This window comes from Pyrus communis, chromosome 7 (assembly GCF_041283825.1).
Source record: "Pyrus communis isolate YQ-2024b chromosome 7, ASM4128382v1, whole genome shotgun sequence".
Classification (NCBI taxonomy): domain Eukaryota; kingdom Viridiplantae; phylum Streptophyta; class Magnoliopsida; order Rosales; family Rosaceae; genus Pyrus; species Pyrus communis.
In genome coordinates this window covers 8,330,184-8,347,562 of record NC_142571.1, presented here as the reverse complement: position 1 = coordinate 8,347,562, position 17,379 = coordinate 8,330,184, and the positions used below count along the sequence as shown (strand labels likewise).

Below are 17,379 nucleotides of genomic sequence, written 5' to 3'. Positions count from 1 at the left end.
GAACTGTTTGATTTTGTTTTGGAATATCTTGGAGCGTTCATTGAGAAAACTAGGCCAGATTGTCGAAGGCTTATTGCATTATGTTTTTGCAGGTACAATGTTTATGAGAAGATAGTAAATTTCATGGCTCCAGAGACCATGGCCATTTCTCCTATGCTTCCTGATCTCAATAATTTGTTCGGGTTGAAGAAGCAGAAACCAGCTTTCATAGTGTAGTAGCAATGCAAGGTTGAATCAGCTGTATAGTCCTTAGATCTCAGGCTAAGAAATTGTTTGCTCTTAATTAATTTGATATATTAGTCAATCTAATATATGTTGTTCTGATATTTATGTAATTTACACAATTTTTCATTGGGAGCCCAGTTTTTAAGAAGCATGATTTTGTTGTAAATGACAATTACTATCTGTAAATTTGACATTCATAAGCAGATAGGATGTTTTTGCTTTCCCCGGTGCCAAAATATTTTCCACCAGTTCAAAGAAATGATTTTTGCCTGGTATTGCTAAATATACCTATGTCAATGTCCTTCCCTTGTATGTTTAGAATCATTTTTTTTCCAATTATTTACTGTTGCTATAGAATCATTTGTTTATCTTCTCTGGTACATGATTGTATGCAATTAGTGGCAGAGAAGAAAAATTCTTAAGTATCGATATTGTTGGATGTATTTTATGCTATATTTATGCAATATTTGATGATTTTGACCACATTTGAACTTCGATATTTTGAAGGCAGAAAACATCTTAAAAACAAGGAGGGAATCCAAAGATATGTCTGTATCAAGTAAAATTACAAACTCATGGATGACTTGTGGACTACTGTCGCTTCTTTTTCCAGGAGATGGAGGACCAAACTACTAGAGCAAGTGCGAAAATAAGCCGGCATCTGTGAGGAGCACCTTCCAGCCTCCGAGGCTGCAGTTGTTACTGGCAGCCCTTGTCCTTGCAATTGTGTAATTAGGTTCATCCTCGTGCCCTTCTTCTTTGTCTGAAAAACATACAAATAACATAAAATTTATGTTTTTGAATTGAATACAGACGGACTTGGAAGTGTTTGGATGAAGTATAATTCATTGCAATACAATGACACAACATACCTGTGTCTTCTTCATCAGTGTCCATGATGAGGCGATTTAAAAATCTCCGCAGAAAGATATCAATGTCATCAACAGATTCTTTACTGCAATTGAGGAAGTATATTCCTGGTATATGCTCCCACATGGACAAATCTCCACCGATGACAAATGGGTAACTAGGATCTAATTTGGTGTTGTGTTGGGTACTTATCATATTATTCTGGTGCTCTTGCACAAGCTCGACACCAAACTCCTTGAGCCGAAACTTACTAGGTCTTATGAGTACTGAAACAAGCACTTCATCTCCACATTGTAATGTTGTTTCACTCTCCATCCTCCAATGGCTCAACCATATCATATCTTCTCCCTCTTCTGGAATACCATAGAAAGCTGGGCCATAGATCCACTTCAGACCCTTGCTCTTGTTACTCACTTTGATTATTATTGGAGGTTTATCATCATCATCATCATTATAATTAGAATTCTCCTCATTTGCATACGTAGCAGAGATGTTCAAGCCTCGGATTTTTTGACTAGCAAGGAGTAAAGGGACAATAAAACATATGAAGGGCTTGGTACTTTTATAGCTGAACCGGCCTGAAACCTCATTCCCAACAAAAAAATGTGTTGAATATACCATGTTGATACAGTCCGTACGTATTTGCCATCCTCATCACAACATTACTAAGTCATTTATTTCCCATTATATATATGACTTATGTGTGTGTGTGTGTGTGTGTGTGTGTGTGTGTGTGTGAGAGAGAGAGAGAGAGAGAGAGAGAGAGAGAGGCGCACTTGGACGAGACTCCATCTATCATTTTTTGAATTGATGCATTCTAAGTGGCTGTTCATTCGAATTCCAGGCATGGATTCCAAGTTGAACAAGCCCAAAAGTTTGATCATTTCCACATCAACTCTATTAATAGACTCTAACTTGAACATGTACTACCACTCAACCATGTTGTCGTTGTGTTTTCCCCAGACTCCTAGTTGGAGCCCCACAAACGATTGATATGTTACTTTTTTCAATGATATGCAATTGGATACATCCATCTTTTTGTGTACTCTTGGCAACCCCACAAGCGATTCGAGCTTCTTACAATTACAAAAAGAGAGTTCATCAATCCTCCTCAAACCTCTGATGAAAACTGGTAGGCTACAAATTGGATTCTCATCTAGATATAGTCTTTGTATTGAGGATAGATTACTTAAATACGTAGGAAAGGCATCTTCAGAAAGATTTCACCTACTGAGATTCAACTCTACTAAGGAGCATGGAAAAGAAATCTTCTTTCTGGCCATAATTCACTTAATGGAACTCCATCTGCTTTAAGAACTTTCAGAGACTCCATCTTCTTCATCATCTCCAATGGAAACTCATCAAGATTTGAGCAACCAGATAAAATGAGTGTTTCAAGTGATTTAAGCAAACAAATGTTCTTCGAAAGCATCCTACGATTCTTGCAATCCTTGATGGATTCATGAACATCAATCAGGCTTGTGCAATCTACAAGAATCAGTTCTTCTAGACTGGGGCAAAGTGAGAAATCCATGATTTTAGTGAGGGCATGGGAATGGTTGACGTCAAGGATCTTCAACGATGGAAGAGACTGTAAAATAAAAACAAAGAAAGAAAAAAAATGTGTAGGAGTTAATTTTAACATATGCAATTGGTCAAAAAATAAAAAACTGAATTGAAATTAGTAGAGTAACATACTTTTGTTCCTTTCCAGACTTGTCTCAAGCTACTATATTGCATTTCAAGAACAATTAAACACCCCAAAGGAAAGCCAATAGGTATAGAATCCAATGGAAATTGAAGCCAACACAACCATCTTAATCCTGTAGGGAAATCTACATAACATCCATCCAGTCGTACATGACAAAGATGTAGTAGCTATAATTTGCGCATCTTTTCAAATGCATTGGTTTCCAAGACTGTCTCATTTGTGTTTATTGGACTGTGTGCAAGATGTATATGCATATTCAGGACAATAGCTTGGATTTTTTTTGTACCCTAAAGGAAAAAACGGAAACGTTAGTGTGGATAATTTTCACAAGAAGAAATACATATATAGACATTAAAGGCATGTTTCTTACATTCTTGTCCCTCAATACTTGGAAAGAATCTTTATGGCGTCATAATCTACTATGTTTCTTAGGCTCTTCTGATTACAGGCGAACAATTTCTCTTCCCATGCCACGAATCATGTCATGCATGTTCACCTCGTTGCATCCTTCAATTGTCACCAAGCATCTATCAATGAGATTTTGAATGCCAACAATTGTATAGAAATCACATCCATCGAGTATTCTAACAATGTAGTTTTTGTCCCTTCCTATTAATTAGGAAACAAGCAATGTGGAGGAATAATTTTTGGTAATAGTTATCTTGTAAACTGTCATAGCTTATTCTTAGTTTATTCATGATTTCACCATCAGGAATAACTTTTTGCTTCTGTAATGCACTTTCCCATACATCTACACTTTCCCATACATCCATACACCATTAGGAATAACTTAGAGCTAATGGAAGTCCACCGCTATGTTGCACTACCAATTTTGAATGCTCCATGTATTCTTCTATGGGATGTTCCTGGCCAAATGCATGCCAACTGAAAAGCTCTAGTGATTCATTGTAATTCAAAGTTTCAACTTTGTGCACCCTTGTAACTTGATATGCCTTTAGCAACCCTTTACGCCTAGTTGTTATAAGTATCTTACTTCCGAGATAAAACCGATCTTTCATCTTTAGTACTGCATCTAATTGGTCCATATGGTCTACATCATCAAGAACAAGCAGAACTTTCCTAGAGCTTACAGCGCCTTCAATCTTAATTATTCCCTCACTAACACTCTGTATTTTCACTTTTCTACCATTCAAAATATCAGAAAGAAGTTGCATTTGTATTTGAACTAAGCCATTTGGTCGATCTGCTGTTTCTCTGATCTTTTCAACGAAACTACTTCCTTGAAAGTTTCTAAAGTTTGAATTGTAAACATGTTTTGCAATGGTTGTCTTCTCTATTCCAGACATGCCATATACAATAAATATGCCAACATCGGTTGATCGATCTTCTAACCACAAATTGATGTCTTCGACTTGAGAATGAATTCCAATCAATTTTGGTTCAACACTCAATGGCATGCGACTTAACTTGCCTCCTGTCACTTTAACAATTTTTTCGATAAACTTTGACTCGTACCTAAGAATTTGCAAACACAATGAAAAATGAAATGGGGAATTTAGATAATTAAAACATTTGTTCATGGCCATTATTTAAATAAGGGAAAAAGATGACTGCTAACAAAACTGATAAGAAAAAAATGTGCAGTTATAGACTTGCTGTATGGTAACGAAATTCGGCAAGTTGTGTTTATATCCTCGGGGTAGGAATACTGGTCTCTCAATATAATTTGCAATGTAAGAAACAAGAGAAGTTGGGAGCATTTTGCTCTTTTCCGTTAGTAGACATAATGATGAAGGCGACTTTGCTTTATTATTTTTTATTTTTATGCATTTCCCTCTTTTCCTTTACTCTCCTAAGCTTCCTTCCCCTTTCCCTTCTTTTCTGCTTTTCTTCTTTTCCCTTCTCCTTTTCTCTTTCTCCGAAATTTCCTCTCATTTTCCTCCTTTCTTTTCTACTTTTCCCTTCTCTTTTTCTCCCTCTCCTTTTCCTTCCCTTTACCCTCCAGAGTTTCCTTCTCATTTTCCCCTCTCCTTTGGCCCCTATTATTGATGGACGAACAACCAAATCCTCCTTGAGTGTGTAAATACTCAACTAGTTTCGGCATCATGTAGAGTTGTGGAAGTCGACTTGTTGGCACTAATTATGGGAACACACTAATCTCAAATAACTCTACCTCTTATTATACATTCAGTCATTTGGATGGCTACTTATAACTCCTTCCCAAAAAACTCTACCTCTTCTCTACTCTGGCGGCTTAAAGCCTCTCTGTTCCAATCTTTTTCTTCCTTGGCTAAGTTCTTCCTCTCTTGTTTTCTCTCTCTCCCATACACCAACAATCTTTTTATTAAGGACCTAACTGCAACCACTTAGTCCTTCCTTTTCTGTTTTGACATTATTGGTGTTAAGGAGTTGGGATGATATGGGGCCAATCCCATTCTTCCCTTGTAAGAGCTAACCCTTGCTCTAGAAGCTTTTGGGCCATCACCTTAGTTGGGCAGCCGTTCTTATCAGTTTCTGAACATTGAAGAATCCCAACATTGGGATTGTAGAAGTTGGCTTCTGCAACATTGGTTTTAGGGTTGAATGGCCGTGATTCGGCTTCCACTATCTCCCAAAATCCAAGTCTTGCTTCCCTTTGTTCATGGTAGACAACCACTTGTTGGTGTAAGGTTGATGGCACAGAGAGACTCTGATGAATCCAATATCTACCCAGTAAAGCCCCATAACTGGAAGTACTGTCTACAACAAAAAAGGCTAGCATGATTTGTTTAGAACCCAAGTCAACTTCTAATGGTAATATTCCATGAGTCCTAGTTATGGCTTCTGAGAAACTGGAAACTATAAAATTTGTGGGAATGAGATCCTCCTTACTTCTGCACACTCTCTTCATCTACTTGTATGGTAGCATATTGACCACAACTCCACCATCAATTAAGACCCTCTTGAAGGGTACTCCCTCTAGATAAGCAGTTACATATATGGGTTTGAGATGGTTAGCCAAAGCCAAATTCGGGCGACTGAAGACCATTTTGTCAGAATACACTCTTTCGGGCTTCTTCCTTGATTGCTCGGGCAAAATCATCTGGCTGAGTTCTTTTTGACCTGCTTCTTCAACACTAACATGTGCCATCATAGGCTCTGTTGCCAAGTAATCACCTTCCATTGTGGCAAGTTGATCATACTCGGCACAAAACATGGCAGATAAAACATGTGTCATGTTTATGTGGAAGTTGCTAGGTCTAGGTAAGTCCTCCTTCTTGCCTCAGATATGCTCTGCAAACTCATCCAACCAATCTTACGCTTCCTTTAGTAGCACTAGTTCGGGCAAACCTCCCTCCTAAGTTATGCCAAAATTCTGCACTTAGTCTGTATCTTCATAAAGGGTATAGCAATGGTGAGGGTATCCCCCTCTCGGGCGCAATAGTTCCAAAACAGGTTGGCTCCGGGCTCCATCTCAGGGTTAGTATCATCACAATATCCTCTTGAGCCATTCTCAGAATTCTGTATTTCCCAGGATGAGGAGTTTACGACACATGATCTCCTTCCCCTTTGGTATTTTTATTGGCTTTCTTCACCTCTTTTTTACTCCTCCAATGATGTTGATTTCTCCCTCTATAAGGTACACTTTCAAACTTTACATTCTCCGAGGTTTCTGAAGCAGTGGGAACTTTCAATGAGTTCATGTGGGCTCTATGTTGCATTTGGACCCTCCTGATCATAGAGGCTCCCATCTCTTTGATAGGTCTCCCATCTTTTCCAACTATATACTGTTTCTGCCCGAGTCAGGCATGTTTCTTCTTCGTGACCGGGTTCATAGTCCTCTCTTTCATTCTAACATCTCCACTGGTATAACTTGGCTGGGGTAGCCTCACATCTACACATCTTGGCATCTTGGCCTCTTTGTCTTCCACCTTTTCAGAAGCTTCGTAATTTCTGAACACTTCTGACAAGCCCTTTGGTTGGGAGTCATTTTCCAACCTTTGGAAGACATTCCTTGAAGTCTCTTTTTCAGCTGTCCGCATGATACTTATGCGGGCTTCTAGTCTTTCTTTTTCTCTTCTTCTAATCAACTCTTGATCAATGATAGCTCTTCCTGCTGGTACTTCCAATTCACACTCACATTGGCATTTACTACACAACGCCGCTCATTTGATTATTGTCACTTTGGGCTTCTCAGGCAACTTGATAGCCCTTTTAGTTGGCCTAACGACTTGCCTCATTTCTGCCTTCACCTCCCAAGTGGCTTTCCCTTTCCACTTCTCAGCCCACAAGTTGATCATGTTTATTTCTGGAAAATGATCAGTGTCAACCATTATATTAGCCTGCGGTTTTTCCAGCAACAATTTTCCTTCGACAATGAGATCTTGTATCCAGTCTCTAAATTGGACACAGTTGGTAATGGAGTGGTTGAAGGTGTAGTGCAGCTTGCAATACTTCTTTCCCCTTAATTCCTCGGGTTTAGGTAACTTTTTGGTGCTGTCGGGCATAATCGCTCTTGCTCGCACCAATTCTTCATAGATTTCTGCTGCCTTGGTTAGATCGAAGGAATAACTTTGATATTTGGGGGGTTTTTCATTGGTACAAATCCACCATCATTCATGACCACTTTTTGGTCTTTAACCGGTTAAACCAATCCCTTCACTATCAAAGGCTTGAAGGGAGTGGTAATTTCCATTGCACACATATCAATTCCACCTTGTCCACAACCATCACTTCCTTCTAGCTCCATCCCTTTGAATTCCATTTGATGAATGTCACCCTTGTTTTTGTAGAATAAGGGTGTTTTGGAGGAATGTTTTGCTTGTTGTTCCTCGATCAACAATTTCTCATACTTGGTGGCAGCAATCACCAGTTCTTGCAACTCATTAAACTGTACATCAAAAAACTTCTTCCTTAATGGCAGCCTCAAGGCCTTCTGAGCAATAGTTATAAGCTGGACATGGTTAATAGGGAACTGGCATCTCATTCTTGTTTTCCTAAATCTCATCATGAAGTCCTCGGTAGACTTATGCTTGTATTGCTTAATCGCAACTAGATCATTGATGGTCATCTCTGGCTCCATCCTGTAAAACTGCTTGTGGAAATTCATCTCCATTTGGCCCCAGTTAGCAATATAATTTGGGGGTAAAAGAGAATACCACTGAGATGCTAACCTTGTCAATGAATTCCCAAACAACCTTAACTTATAGTTAGGATTGTCTTTAAATGCCACACAATGGTTGGAGAACTTGAAGATGTGATCCCTGGATGACACATTGTTGTCTTCTCCGTTGAATGTTGGGTATGCAGGCCAAAGGGATTTTGCTCATCAACGAACTCTGGATAGGGCTTCTGATAGGTGACCCTAAACAGCGGGTGAGCTTGTGGCTGAGCATTTCTCACCACAATTCTTCTTAACTCAACCAACTCATTTCTGAGTTGCTAATGACTGTATTATTAGGTCTGGTATGAGGAAGTTCCCACTTTGGGCTACTATCGTTGCCTGAGTTAATCTCATTTCTTGCTTCAGGCTTCCTCCACTTAGCCTCTCATTCTTTAGTAGCCAATGGTGGTGGCCTATAAGGATGAGGCTTGCCTGCTTTTGTAGGCTCCCCTTTCCTGCTGGTTTCCTCGATCAACTAAGGCATCCTATACTTTTTTCTTTCTTGCCCGCTCTGCCCCCTACTGTTTAGTGAAAATAAGGGTCGGGCAACTCTACTTCCAGAATTTCTTCGAACACTGGCTGACTAATTCTGGATCCTTCCTTGTTCTTTCATTTATTCCCCTTTTCCTCAAGTAAAGGAAACAAAGGAATAACTAGCTCCATCACAGGGCTAGATTCTTTCATCATTTCTCTAGTACGATAATTTTCTGGGGTAGAGTACTCCAGATCTAGCATTCTTTGCAGATTCCCTGTTAGGGAACATAGTCTGCTTACTTCCTCTCTGGTTTCTAGAGAGATTTTCTCCATATTCCTTAACACAGCCACTATGGTAGCCTCCCGGTCTTCATTTGTGACCTTTGCTCCTGATTTCTCAGAAGGAGTCGGGCTTTCCGTTAAGACAAGTCCTTGTAGATCTTCGGGGAGATTTGTCTGTTTGATCTTGGTATATACTAATGTGGTTTTTGTTCTATTTTCCACCTAAAGGTTTGCATTTTCCTTCATCATCTTGGCATACAAGATTTGTTATCCCACTGGGCGTGCCAAAATTATGTTCGGGCAGGAATTCCGCTAAGGATGGTCCCTGACTCAAGCACACAGCTCCACGAGGAGTTGGCACTTTGGTTAGTTGTCGGGCTCCTGCTTGTTGAGAGGTTGCAAGTGGAGTATATAGTTAGTTCTGAAAGGTGCCTTTTGGGGGCTTTAGGTATAGGCCTTGTAGATCTTCGGGGAGATTTGTCTGTTTGATCTTGGTATATACTAATGTGGTTTTTGTTCTATTTTCCACCTAAAGGTTTGCATTTTCCTTCATCATCTTGGCATACAAGATTTGTTATCCCACTGGGCGTGCCAAAATTATGTTCAGGCAGGAATTCCGCTAAGGATGGTCCCTGACTCAAGCACACAGCTCCACGAGGAGTTGGCACTTTGGTTAGTTGTCGGGCTCCTGCTTGTTGAGAGGTTGCAAGTGGAGTATATAGTTAGTTCTGAAAGGTGCCTTTTGGGGGCTTTAGGTATAGGCCTTGAGGCTGGCAATCAAAACTAACTAAGTGCTTAGGTGTGTCACTGCCATCTCAGTATGGTAGATGTAGAACAAGTGTGTTTAAGTTGATTACTTGCGCCTTAAGTTATTCTGACTTCTTGTTATCAAAGGATCGTCGTCGATGGGTTAAGTCTACATTAAGTTCTTTTCTATGCCTTGAAATCAAAGACTTTTAATTCATTATCTTGTATGCTTTTAAAGGGTGAAAGTCCAGATCTGACTAAGCCATCAGCCTAGTTATTGTTCAGTCTTTTATGACAGTAAAACCACTAAATGAACCATATCTGAGAACCAATGGAACCTTTGATCATCAAATGACTGGAAATGACTTAAATATATACTGGAGAATACATCATAGTACTAGATCTATTAATTGAAAGACAAGACAAAGAGAGTTGGGCAAGATTTCACCTTGTCGGGCAAGGTTGAACGTCTTGCAATTTATTGTCTTTGTGGTTACATAGAGTTGTGTGCTAAGAGGGGACGGATGGTAAACAAGTTTACATGAAGGGATCGATACTGCGACATCTAGAGAAGGTAGTATAGCTTTTACACCAGACAAAAGATGTTTTTCTAAGGGAACTATTGCTAAAAAAGGGGTTTAGAAAGTACGAACTGGCTTGAGAGCAGAGTTTGTATGCTTGTTTATTTGATTGGTTGAGTGTCCTTATCTCTGGACCCTATCTTCCCTTTTATAGGCATTTTGTCTTGGCTGTTTGAAGGTTTTGTCAGAAAACACTTTAGTGAATCATCATCTTTTTTATGTTCTGCCATTAGAAAGTGCTTTTGGGGTCAGAGTACGTTCATTTCCATTAGTTGTCACTTCTCTTGTAAGTACATAGCCTTTGCATTAATGAGGAGCCGTCATACTGTCTTGAGATGGATGGCTGGGCTTGGTGCTAGGCTTTGGGCAAGCCTCCTCACGTTAGTTCTTTTTGGGCTGTCCTCCCTTTAAGTCCAAAGTTCAAATATTAACCCAAACAACTTCTCTTCTTGTTCCTTGCTCCCATTGAACCCAAAATAAATGATCTCTTTATTTCTAGAAATAGATATACACTACTACAAACTCTAACATATAGGATGTTTTTGTTTTCCCTAGTGCCGCCCCCCAATTCAAGGAAATGATTCTTGCCAGTTATTACTAAAGATATCTATGTCAAAGTCCTTCCCTTACCATGTATAAAAGCATTTTTTTTTCTTTACTTATTTACTATTAGTACGCAACCATGTGTTTATCTTTTGGTATGAGGATGAAAGCAATCAGTAGTAAGGAAGAAAAATTCTTAAGTATCGCTAATGCTGGGTGTATTTTATGCTATATTTATGCAATATTTGATGATGTTGAACACATTTGAACTTCAATATCTAATTGCACGGAGTTTTTATATCTCAAGCGGTTAAGAGCGCTTAGCTATGAACCCAAAGTTTTGAAGGTAGAAAACATCTTGAAAATAAGGAGAGAATGCAAATATATGTCCGTATCAAGTAAAATTACAAAGTCTTGGAGGGCTTATGGACTACTGTCACTTCTTTTTCTGGGAGATGGAGGACCAAAGTACTAGAGCAAGCGTGAAAAAGAAGCCAACAACTATGAGGAGCACCTTCCAGCCTCCGAGGCCGTAGTTATTGCTGGCAGCCCTCGTCTTTGCAATTGTGTAATCAGGTTCATCCTCTTGCCCTTCTTCTTTGTCTGAAAAACATGTCTGAAATGAATTCGGATGGACATCGAAATGTTTGGATGGAGTATAATTCATTGCAATACAACAAAACAACATACCTGTGTCTTCTTCATCAGAGTCCATAATGAGATGATTAATCCAATTAGATCTTGGCATGCTTTTAATATATTCTTTAGAGAAACCGCCAAGGAAGTATATTCCTGGTATATGCTCCCACATCGATAAATCTCCACTGATGACAAATGGATAATTAGGATCTGATTTGGTGTTGTGTTGGGTACTTATCATCGTATTATTTTGGTGCTCTTGCACAAGCTCGACACCAAACTCCTTGAGCTGAAACCAAGGATGTCTCATGAGTACTGAAACAGACACTTCATCTCCACATTCTAATGCTATTGTTTCGTTCTCCATTTTCCAATGGCTCAACCATGTCATATCTTCTCCCTCTCCTGGAATACCGTAGACTAATGGGACATAGATCCACTTCAGACCCTTGCTCTTATTACTCACTATAATAGTCATTCGAATATCCATACAATCGTAGACAAGTTCAGTATCAGAAAAATCAATAACATTTTCATAGACAGCAAAGACATTCAAGCCTCGACCTCTGTGATTAGGAAGTAACGGCACGGTAAATGATATTGAGGAAGACCCTCCACTTTTGTGGATCAACCGGCTTGGTACTTCATTCCTCGGAAAAAATTCATTCCCCGGCAAAAATGTGCTGAATATACCATATTGATACAATCCCTATATACATGCCAAGGAAATCGCATTAACTAGTCAAACTCATTCCAATTATACCCTATATATATGTGAGAATATGTGTGAGGGGGGGGGGGGAGAGAGAGAGAGAGAGAGAGAGAGAGAGAGCACCTGGACAGGAGACCAATCATCACACCAAACCATTCTACCGAATTTGTGCATCCGAATGTTTGGCAGGGATTCCAAGTTGCACAAGCCTAAAAGTTTAATCATTTCTACATCAACTCTTCCGATGGGTTCTAACTTGTACCAATACTGCCACTCAACTAGGTTGTCGATGGAACCCCCAATGGAGTGGAATTCAGGAGACCAATTAAAGAAGTGATCCTGTAGATATGATACTTTTTCTAAAGATCTGCATTGGGAGACGTACAAGCATTGGTGTCCTTTTGGTAAACCCACAAGTGATTTGAGCCTCTCACAATCATAGAAAGAGAGATGATCGAGCCTCCTCAAACCTTTGATGAAAATTGGCAGACTACAAATTGGATTCTCATCTAAATATAGTCTTCGGATTGACGATAGATTACTTAAATCCCAAGGAAAGGCATCATCAGAAAGATTGCACCTACTGAGATTTAACTCTACTAAAGAGCATGGAAAAGAACTCAAGATACTTGAACTTCTTTCTGGCCATAATTCATTTAATGGAATTCCATCTGTTTTAAGAACTTTCAGAGACTCTATCTGCTTCATCATCTCCACTGGGAACTCATCCAGACTTGAGCAACTAGATAAAATGAGTGTTTCAAGTGATTTTAGCATGCACATGTTCTTTGGAAGCATCCTAAGATTCTTGCAGTCTTTCATATTCAAGTACACGAGTCTTTCCAGGTTTCCAATGGATTCATGAACACTCTTCAAGCTTGTGCAATCTACAAGAATCAATTCTTCTAGACTAGGGCAAAGTGAGAAGTCCATGATTTCAGTGAGGTCATGAGAATGGCTGAAGTCAAGGATCTTCAATAGCGGAAGAACCTGGAAAATAGATAAAGAAAGAAGAAAAATTTGTAGGAGTTAATTCTAACATATGCAATTAGTCAAGAAATAAAAAACTAACAAAAGAAGGAAAATGAATTGAAACGTGTAGAGTGACACAATGTGTAGATTGACATACTTTTGTTCCTTTGCATACTTGTCCCAAGTTACTGTATTGCATTTCAAGAACAATTACGTTCTCCAAAGGAAAATCAATAGGTATAGAATGTAAAGGAAATCCAAGCCAACACAACCATCTTAATCCTAAAGGAAATTTTGCATAACATCCATCGAGTTGTACATGACTAAGATGGAGTAGTTTTAATTTTTGCATCCTTTCAAATGCATTGGTTTCTAAGATTGTTTCATTTGTGTTTATCGGACTATTTGCAAGGTGCATACGCATATCCAAGACAAGACCTTGAATTGTTTGTGTACCCTGAAGAAAAAAAAAAGGAAACATTAAAATGGATAATGTTCACAAGAAGAAATATATATATATATATATATATATATATATATATATATATATATCTGTATGTGTGTGTGTATATATTGACATAAAAGGAATTTTTCTTACATTCTTGTCCCTCAATACTTCGAAAGAATCCTTATGGCGCCATAATCTACTACGTTTCTCAGGTTCTTCTGATTCTAGGCGAACAATTTCTCTCCCCATGTCACGAATCATGTCATGCATATTCACCTTGTCGTATTTATCAATTGTCACCAAGCATCTATCAATGAGATTATGAATGCCAATGGTTGTAAAGAAATCACATCCATTGAGTATTCTAACAATGTAGTTTTTGTCCCTTCCTATTAGGAAGCAAGCAATGTGAAGGAATAATTTCTTGTCATGGTCATCTTGTAAGCTGTCATAGCTTATTCTTAGTTTATTCAAGATTTCACCATTAGGAATAACTTTCAACTTCTCCAGTGCACTTTCCCATACATCTATACTTTCCCCTGATAAAGTAGAACCCAAAACTCGAAGAGCTAATGGAAGTCCGCCACTATGTTGCACTACCATTTTTGAATGCTCCATGTATTCTTCTATAGGATGGTCCTGGCCAAATGCATGCCAGCTGAAAAGCTCTAATGATTCATTGTAATCCAAAGTTTCAACTCTGTGCACCTTTGTAACTTGATGTGCCTTTAGCAACCTTTCACGCCTAGTTGTTATAAGTATCTTACTTCCAGGATAAAACCGATCTTTCATCTTTAGTATTGCATCTAATTGGTCCATATGCTCCACATCATCAAGAACAAGCAGAACTTTTCTTGAGCTTATGGCGCCTTCCATCTTAATTATTCCCTCACTAACACTGTGTATTTTCACTTCTCTACCATTCAAAATATTAGAAAGAAGTTGCATTTGTATTTGAACTAAGCCGTTCGGTCGATCTGCTGTTTCTTTAATATTTTCAATGAAACTACTTCCTTCAAAGCTCCTAAAGTTTGAATTGTACGCATGTTTTGCAATGGTTGTCTTCCCTATTCCAGACATGCCATAGACAATAAATATACCAACATCATTTGATCCATCTTGTAACCACAAATTGATGCGTTCGACTTGAGATTGGATTCCAATCAATTTTGGTTCAATGCTCAACGGTGTGCGACTTAACTTGTCTCCTATCACTTTAACAATTTTTTCGATAAACTTTGACTCGTACCTAAGAATTTACAAACAAAATGAAAAATATATGAAACATGTGGTGTATTTTATATCAATCATGTCATGTCTCCCGGAAGTATTGGATGAATAAATTATGAATTGGAGAATTTAGATAATTAAAACATATGTTGATGGCTTTATTTAAAAAGGAAAAAAAATAATACAGTACAGAAATTATACGAACTATAGACAAATACAGCACAAAATTACATCCCAACTTTTTATCACACCTGCTTTTAAAAACATTTATGCAACTGCAAACCGGTAGACTAACTTGGAAAATGACTAATCCTTAAGTCGAGTCAAGTGTGATTTCTTTAAGTTGTTAGGATTGTTATTCATTACGGAGATTGAATAATATATATATATATATATATATATATATAAATCAATGTCCCTACAGATCATGTATCAAATTGACTAAAGAAAGAGGAGAAATGGAGAAATGAAAGTTACCCATCAGCTTGATTTTGTAAGACCATGCCTGCTAGATCTGCAACCTCTACAAGTGCCTCCCTCCATCCCTTCACCTTTTTCGGCGACTGATTTTTTTGGTGTCTAGCAAATGCTTTTCCAATACTTCCCGTCTGCTTCCTCACGTGGGACGGATCGACATCGTAGAAGACTGGTAAAACTACATGGTTCGAGGTGGTCCTCTTGCGTTCAAGGATTAGCACAAGCTCATCAAGGCACCATCTGGATGACGCGTAATCTTTCGAAAACACAACAACAGAAGCTCGTGACAGCTGGATCGCTTTCTGCAGTCCTGGCTTTATATCTTCTCCTCTCTCAAGTTCATCGTCGTCTCGGAACGTGAGAAATCCTGCATTGTTCAAGGCTGTGTAGAGGTGGTCGGTAAAAGTCTTGCGAGTGTCTTCGCCTCTGAAGCTCAAGAACACGTCGTAACGATAACCCCCACAAGTGTTGGAATCAGCGGAAGTTCCTTGAGCTGCTCTCACAAGAGCCATGGATGGATGAACAAGCAAGCTGTGAATGTTTGTTTTGGCAAAGCAAATGCCAAATGGATAAGATGTCTTTTGCTTCGGAAAATAATGGCCACAAGTGGCAACTGGCAAGTGATGAGAGGGGGACTTCTTACGCTATACATATACAGAAGTAATAACGCGTGTACATGTGTGTATATATACTGTGTGCACTTGTTACTCGAAAAATAGACCAAATTTTGTGTGGGTGTTATAATAAAAGGGGTTTTTTTTTTTGGGTCAAGATATAATCAAAGTTGTTTGACTTGCGAGCTAAAATGTTACAATATCACACTTTTTAGTTTTTATGTCATATTTGTATCAACTCTTTAATATGAGTAGGACTCACCAATACAAGTAGGTCACACTTTTATCAAGGACATTGCAGAGAAATTTGCAAGCTAGCCTCTAATTATTTGATCAATTCAGTATTTGTTTTATTTTCCTAAATATTAGTAATTTTTGCTTGATTATATTTAGTTAGGGTTAATTACACTAACACCTCCTGAGGTTTATTGTGGTTTCACAAAACCCCCTCACATTTGAAACATAACACTAACACCCCTTGAGCTTCTAATTCACTTTCACATAACCCCTTTAGGACTAACATCACCTTAAAATAATTTCTTAAAGACAATTTTGCCCTAATTATTAATTACTTTATGAAAAAGGAAATTGTTATTAGCACTCCAAAAATCTCATTCTACACTCCAAACTTTCTATATTAGGAAAGAAAAATACACTTGTGAGGAGTGTATAATGAGATTTTTGGAGTGCCAATAACACTTTCCTATGAAAAATCCTTTATAAGTAAATAGAATAAAAGTTCAAATTAAAATCTTACATTAAACAATAAAAGGAAATAAAAGAAAATTGTAGAAATCTTGTTACCTTCTTCCTCTGTTAATTCATTTCCCAATCCTCTTTTCTTAATTGGAAAAACCCTAGCAGAACAAATCTTTCTCCTATTAAATCTTTTGAGAGTTTCAGAATATGAATGTGGTCAGGGAATTTCTTCCAAGAAGCCAATTCAGGTACTCTTCTCTATGTATGAAATCAAGGCTTTCTTCCATATCGTTTCCTCATCGAAATTGGTTTCAATTTCAACATTAAGATGGGATTTTCTTAAGCTTAGTACATTTAGTAATTTAAATATGAGTTACGGAGGTGCGGGTTCCAAGGGGGACATAACTGCAGAGGGAGAGGTACTGATTGCATATAATTGTGGTTAATTATAATCCTATACTAATCTGAGGACCCATCTGTAAATTCATTGGAATTAAATGTCCCATGAAATTTACAATTTTCGCATCCCATGAAATTTACAATTTTCCCATGTGCTATTTTAACTTCCAAATGAGGGATAAATTCATTGGTTGGGATGGATGCAGCTTATAATTTATTTGATAGTATGTTTGAATAAATTATGGGTTGTTTGTGGTGTTTGCTTCAGTTTTCTTTTTGGGTGGCTCCAATGTGACTTGATGAATTTTTTCCTTTTATTGCTATAAGAAAAGATCATGCAACCTGTGTGCGAGGGTCGTGAGTGTTTCAATTTTCTTCAAGCGCCATTAGCTTTAATTCTATCTTTTTTATTTAAAATTTTGATTTGTTTGCCACTTAGATGTGCAGCGTGCGAGGTCTACTTCAATTCTCTTTGATGTGTTATAAAAGTTATATTCAAATTGAGTAATTGAACTCCTTCAGTTTGATAGGACACACAATCTGATGCTAGTGCACAAGCTGATGGTGACCCCAAACCTTTGGATGACTCTGAGTTTTACTGGCAATTACTGAGGGAGTTTCGAGACAGTTGATCTTCATACATGAATCATTG

General features: G+C 38.2%; 2 protein-coding genes and 1 long non-coding RNA gene across 5 annotated transcripts; all 3 read right to left on the bottom strand.

Moving 5' to 3' along the window:
- Positions 1 to 714: 714 nt before the first annotated feature.
- LOC148695638 (uncharacterized) lies at positions 715 to 1,716 on the bottom strand. Its single transcript, XM_088697355.1, has 2 exons — positions 1,098 to 1,716; positions 715 to 988 (listed from the first exon to the last, which is right to left on the bottom strand). Exons 1-2 carry the CDS (start codon positions 1,714 to 1,716, stop codon positions 858 to 860), a joined length of 750 nt encoding a protein of 249 aa, XP_088553481.1. The 3' UTR covers positions 715 to 857.
- A 237-nt stretch (positions 1,717 to 1,953) lies between these two features.
- On the bottom strand, positions 1,954 to 4,285 carry LOC137735373 (uncharacterized). The gene is made up of 3 exons (XR_015964870.1): positions 3,177 to 4,285; positions 2,794 to 3,093; positions 1,954 to 2,686 (listed from the first exon to the last, which is right to left on the bottom strand). It is a non-coding gene; the product is annotated as an uncharacterized LOC137735373 (long non-coding RNA).
- A 6,522-nt stretch (positions 4,286 to 10,807) lies between these two features.
- On the bottom strand, positions 10,808 to 15,655 carry LOC137735364 (disease resistance protein RUN1). 3 transcript variants are annotated; one of them, XM_088697925.1, is made up of 6 exons: positions 15,016 to 15,655; positions 13,459 to 14,557; positions 13,018 to 13,317; positions 12,012 to 12,878; positions 11,228 to 11,885; positions 10,808 to 11,153 (listed from the first exon to the last, which is right to left on the bottom strand). In XM_088697925.1, exons 1-6 carry the CDS (start codon positions 15,525 to 15,527, stop codon positions 11,116 to 11,118), a joined length of 3,474 nt encoding a protein of 1,157 aa, XP_088554051.1. In that variant the 5' UTR covers positions 15,528 to 15,655; the 3' UTR covers positions 10,808 to 11,115. The 3 variants fall into 3 exon arrangements, with proteins under 3 accessions (XP_088554051.1, XP_068330889.2, XP_088554052.1); XM_068474788.2 differs by having other exon boundaries at positions 10,808 to 11,140; positions 15,016 to 15,653; XM_088697926.1 differs by lacking the exon at positions 13,018 to 13,317 and having other exon boundaries at positions 10,808 to 11,140; positions 15,016 to 15,652.
- Positions 15,656 to 17,379: the final 1,724 nt, after the last annotated feature.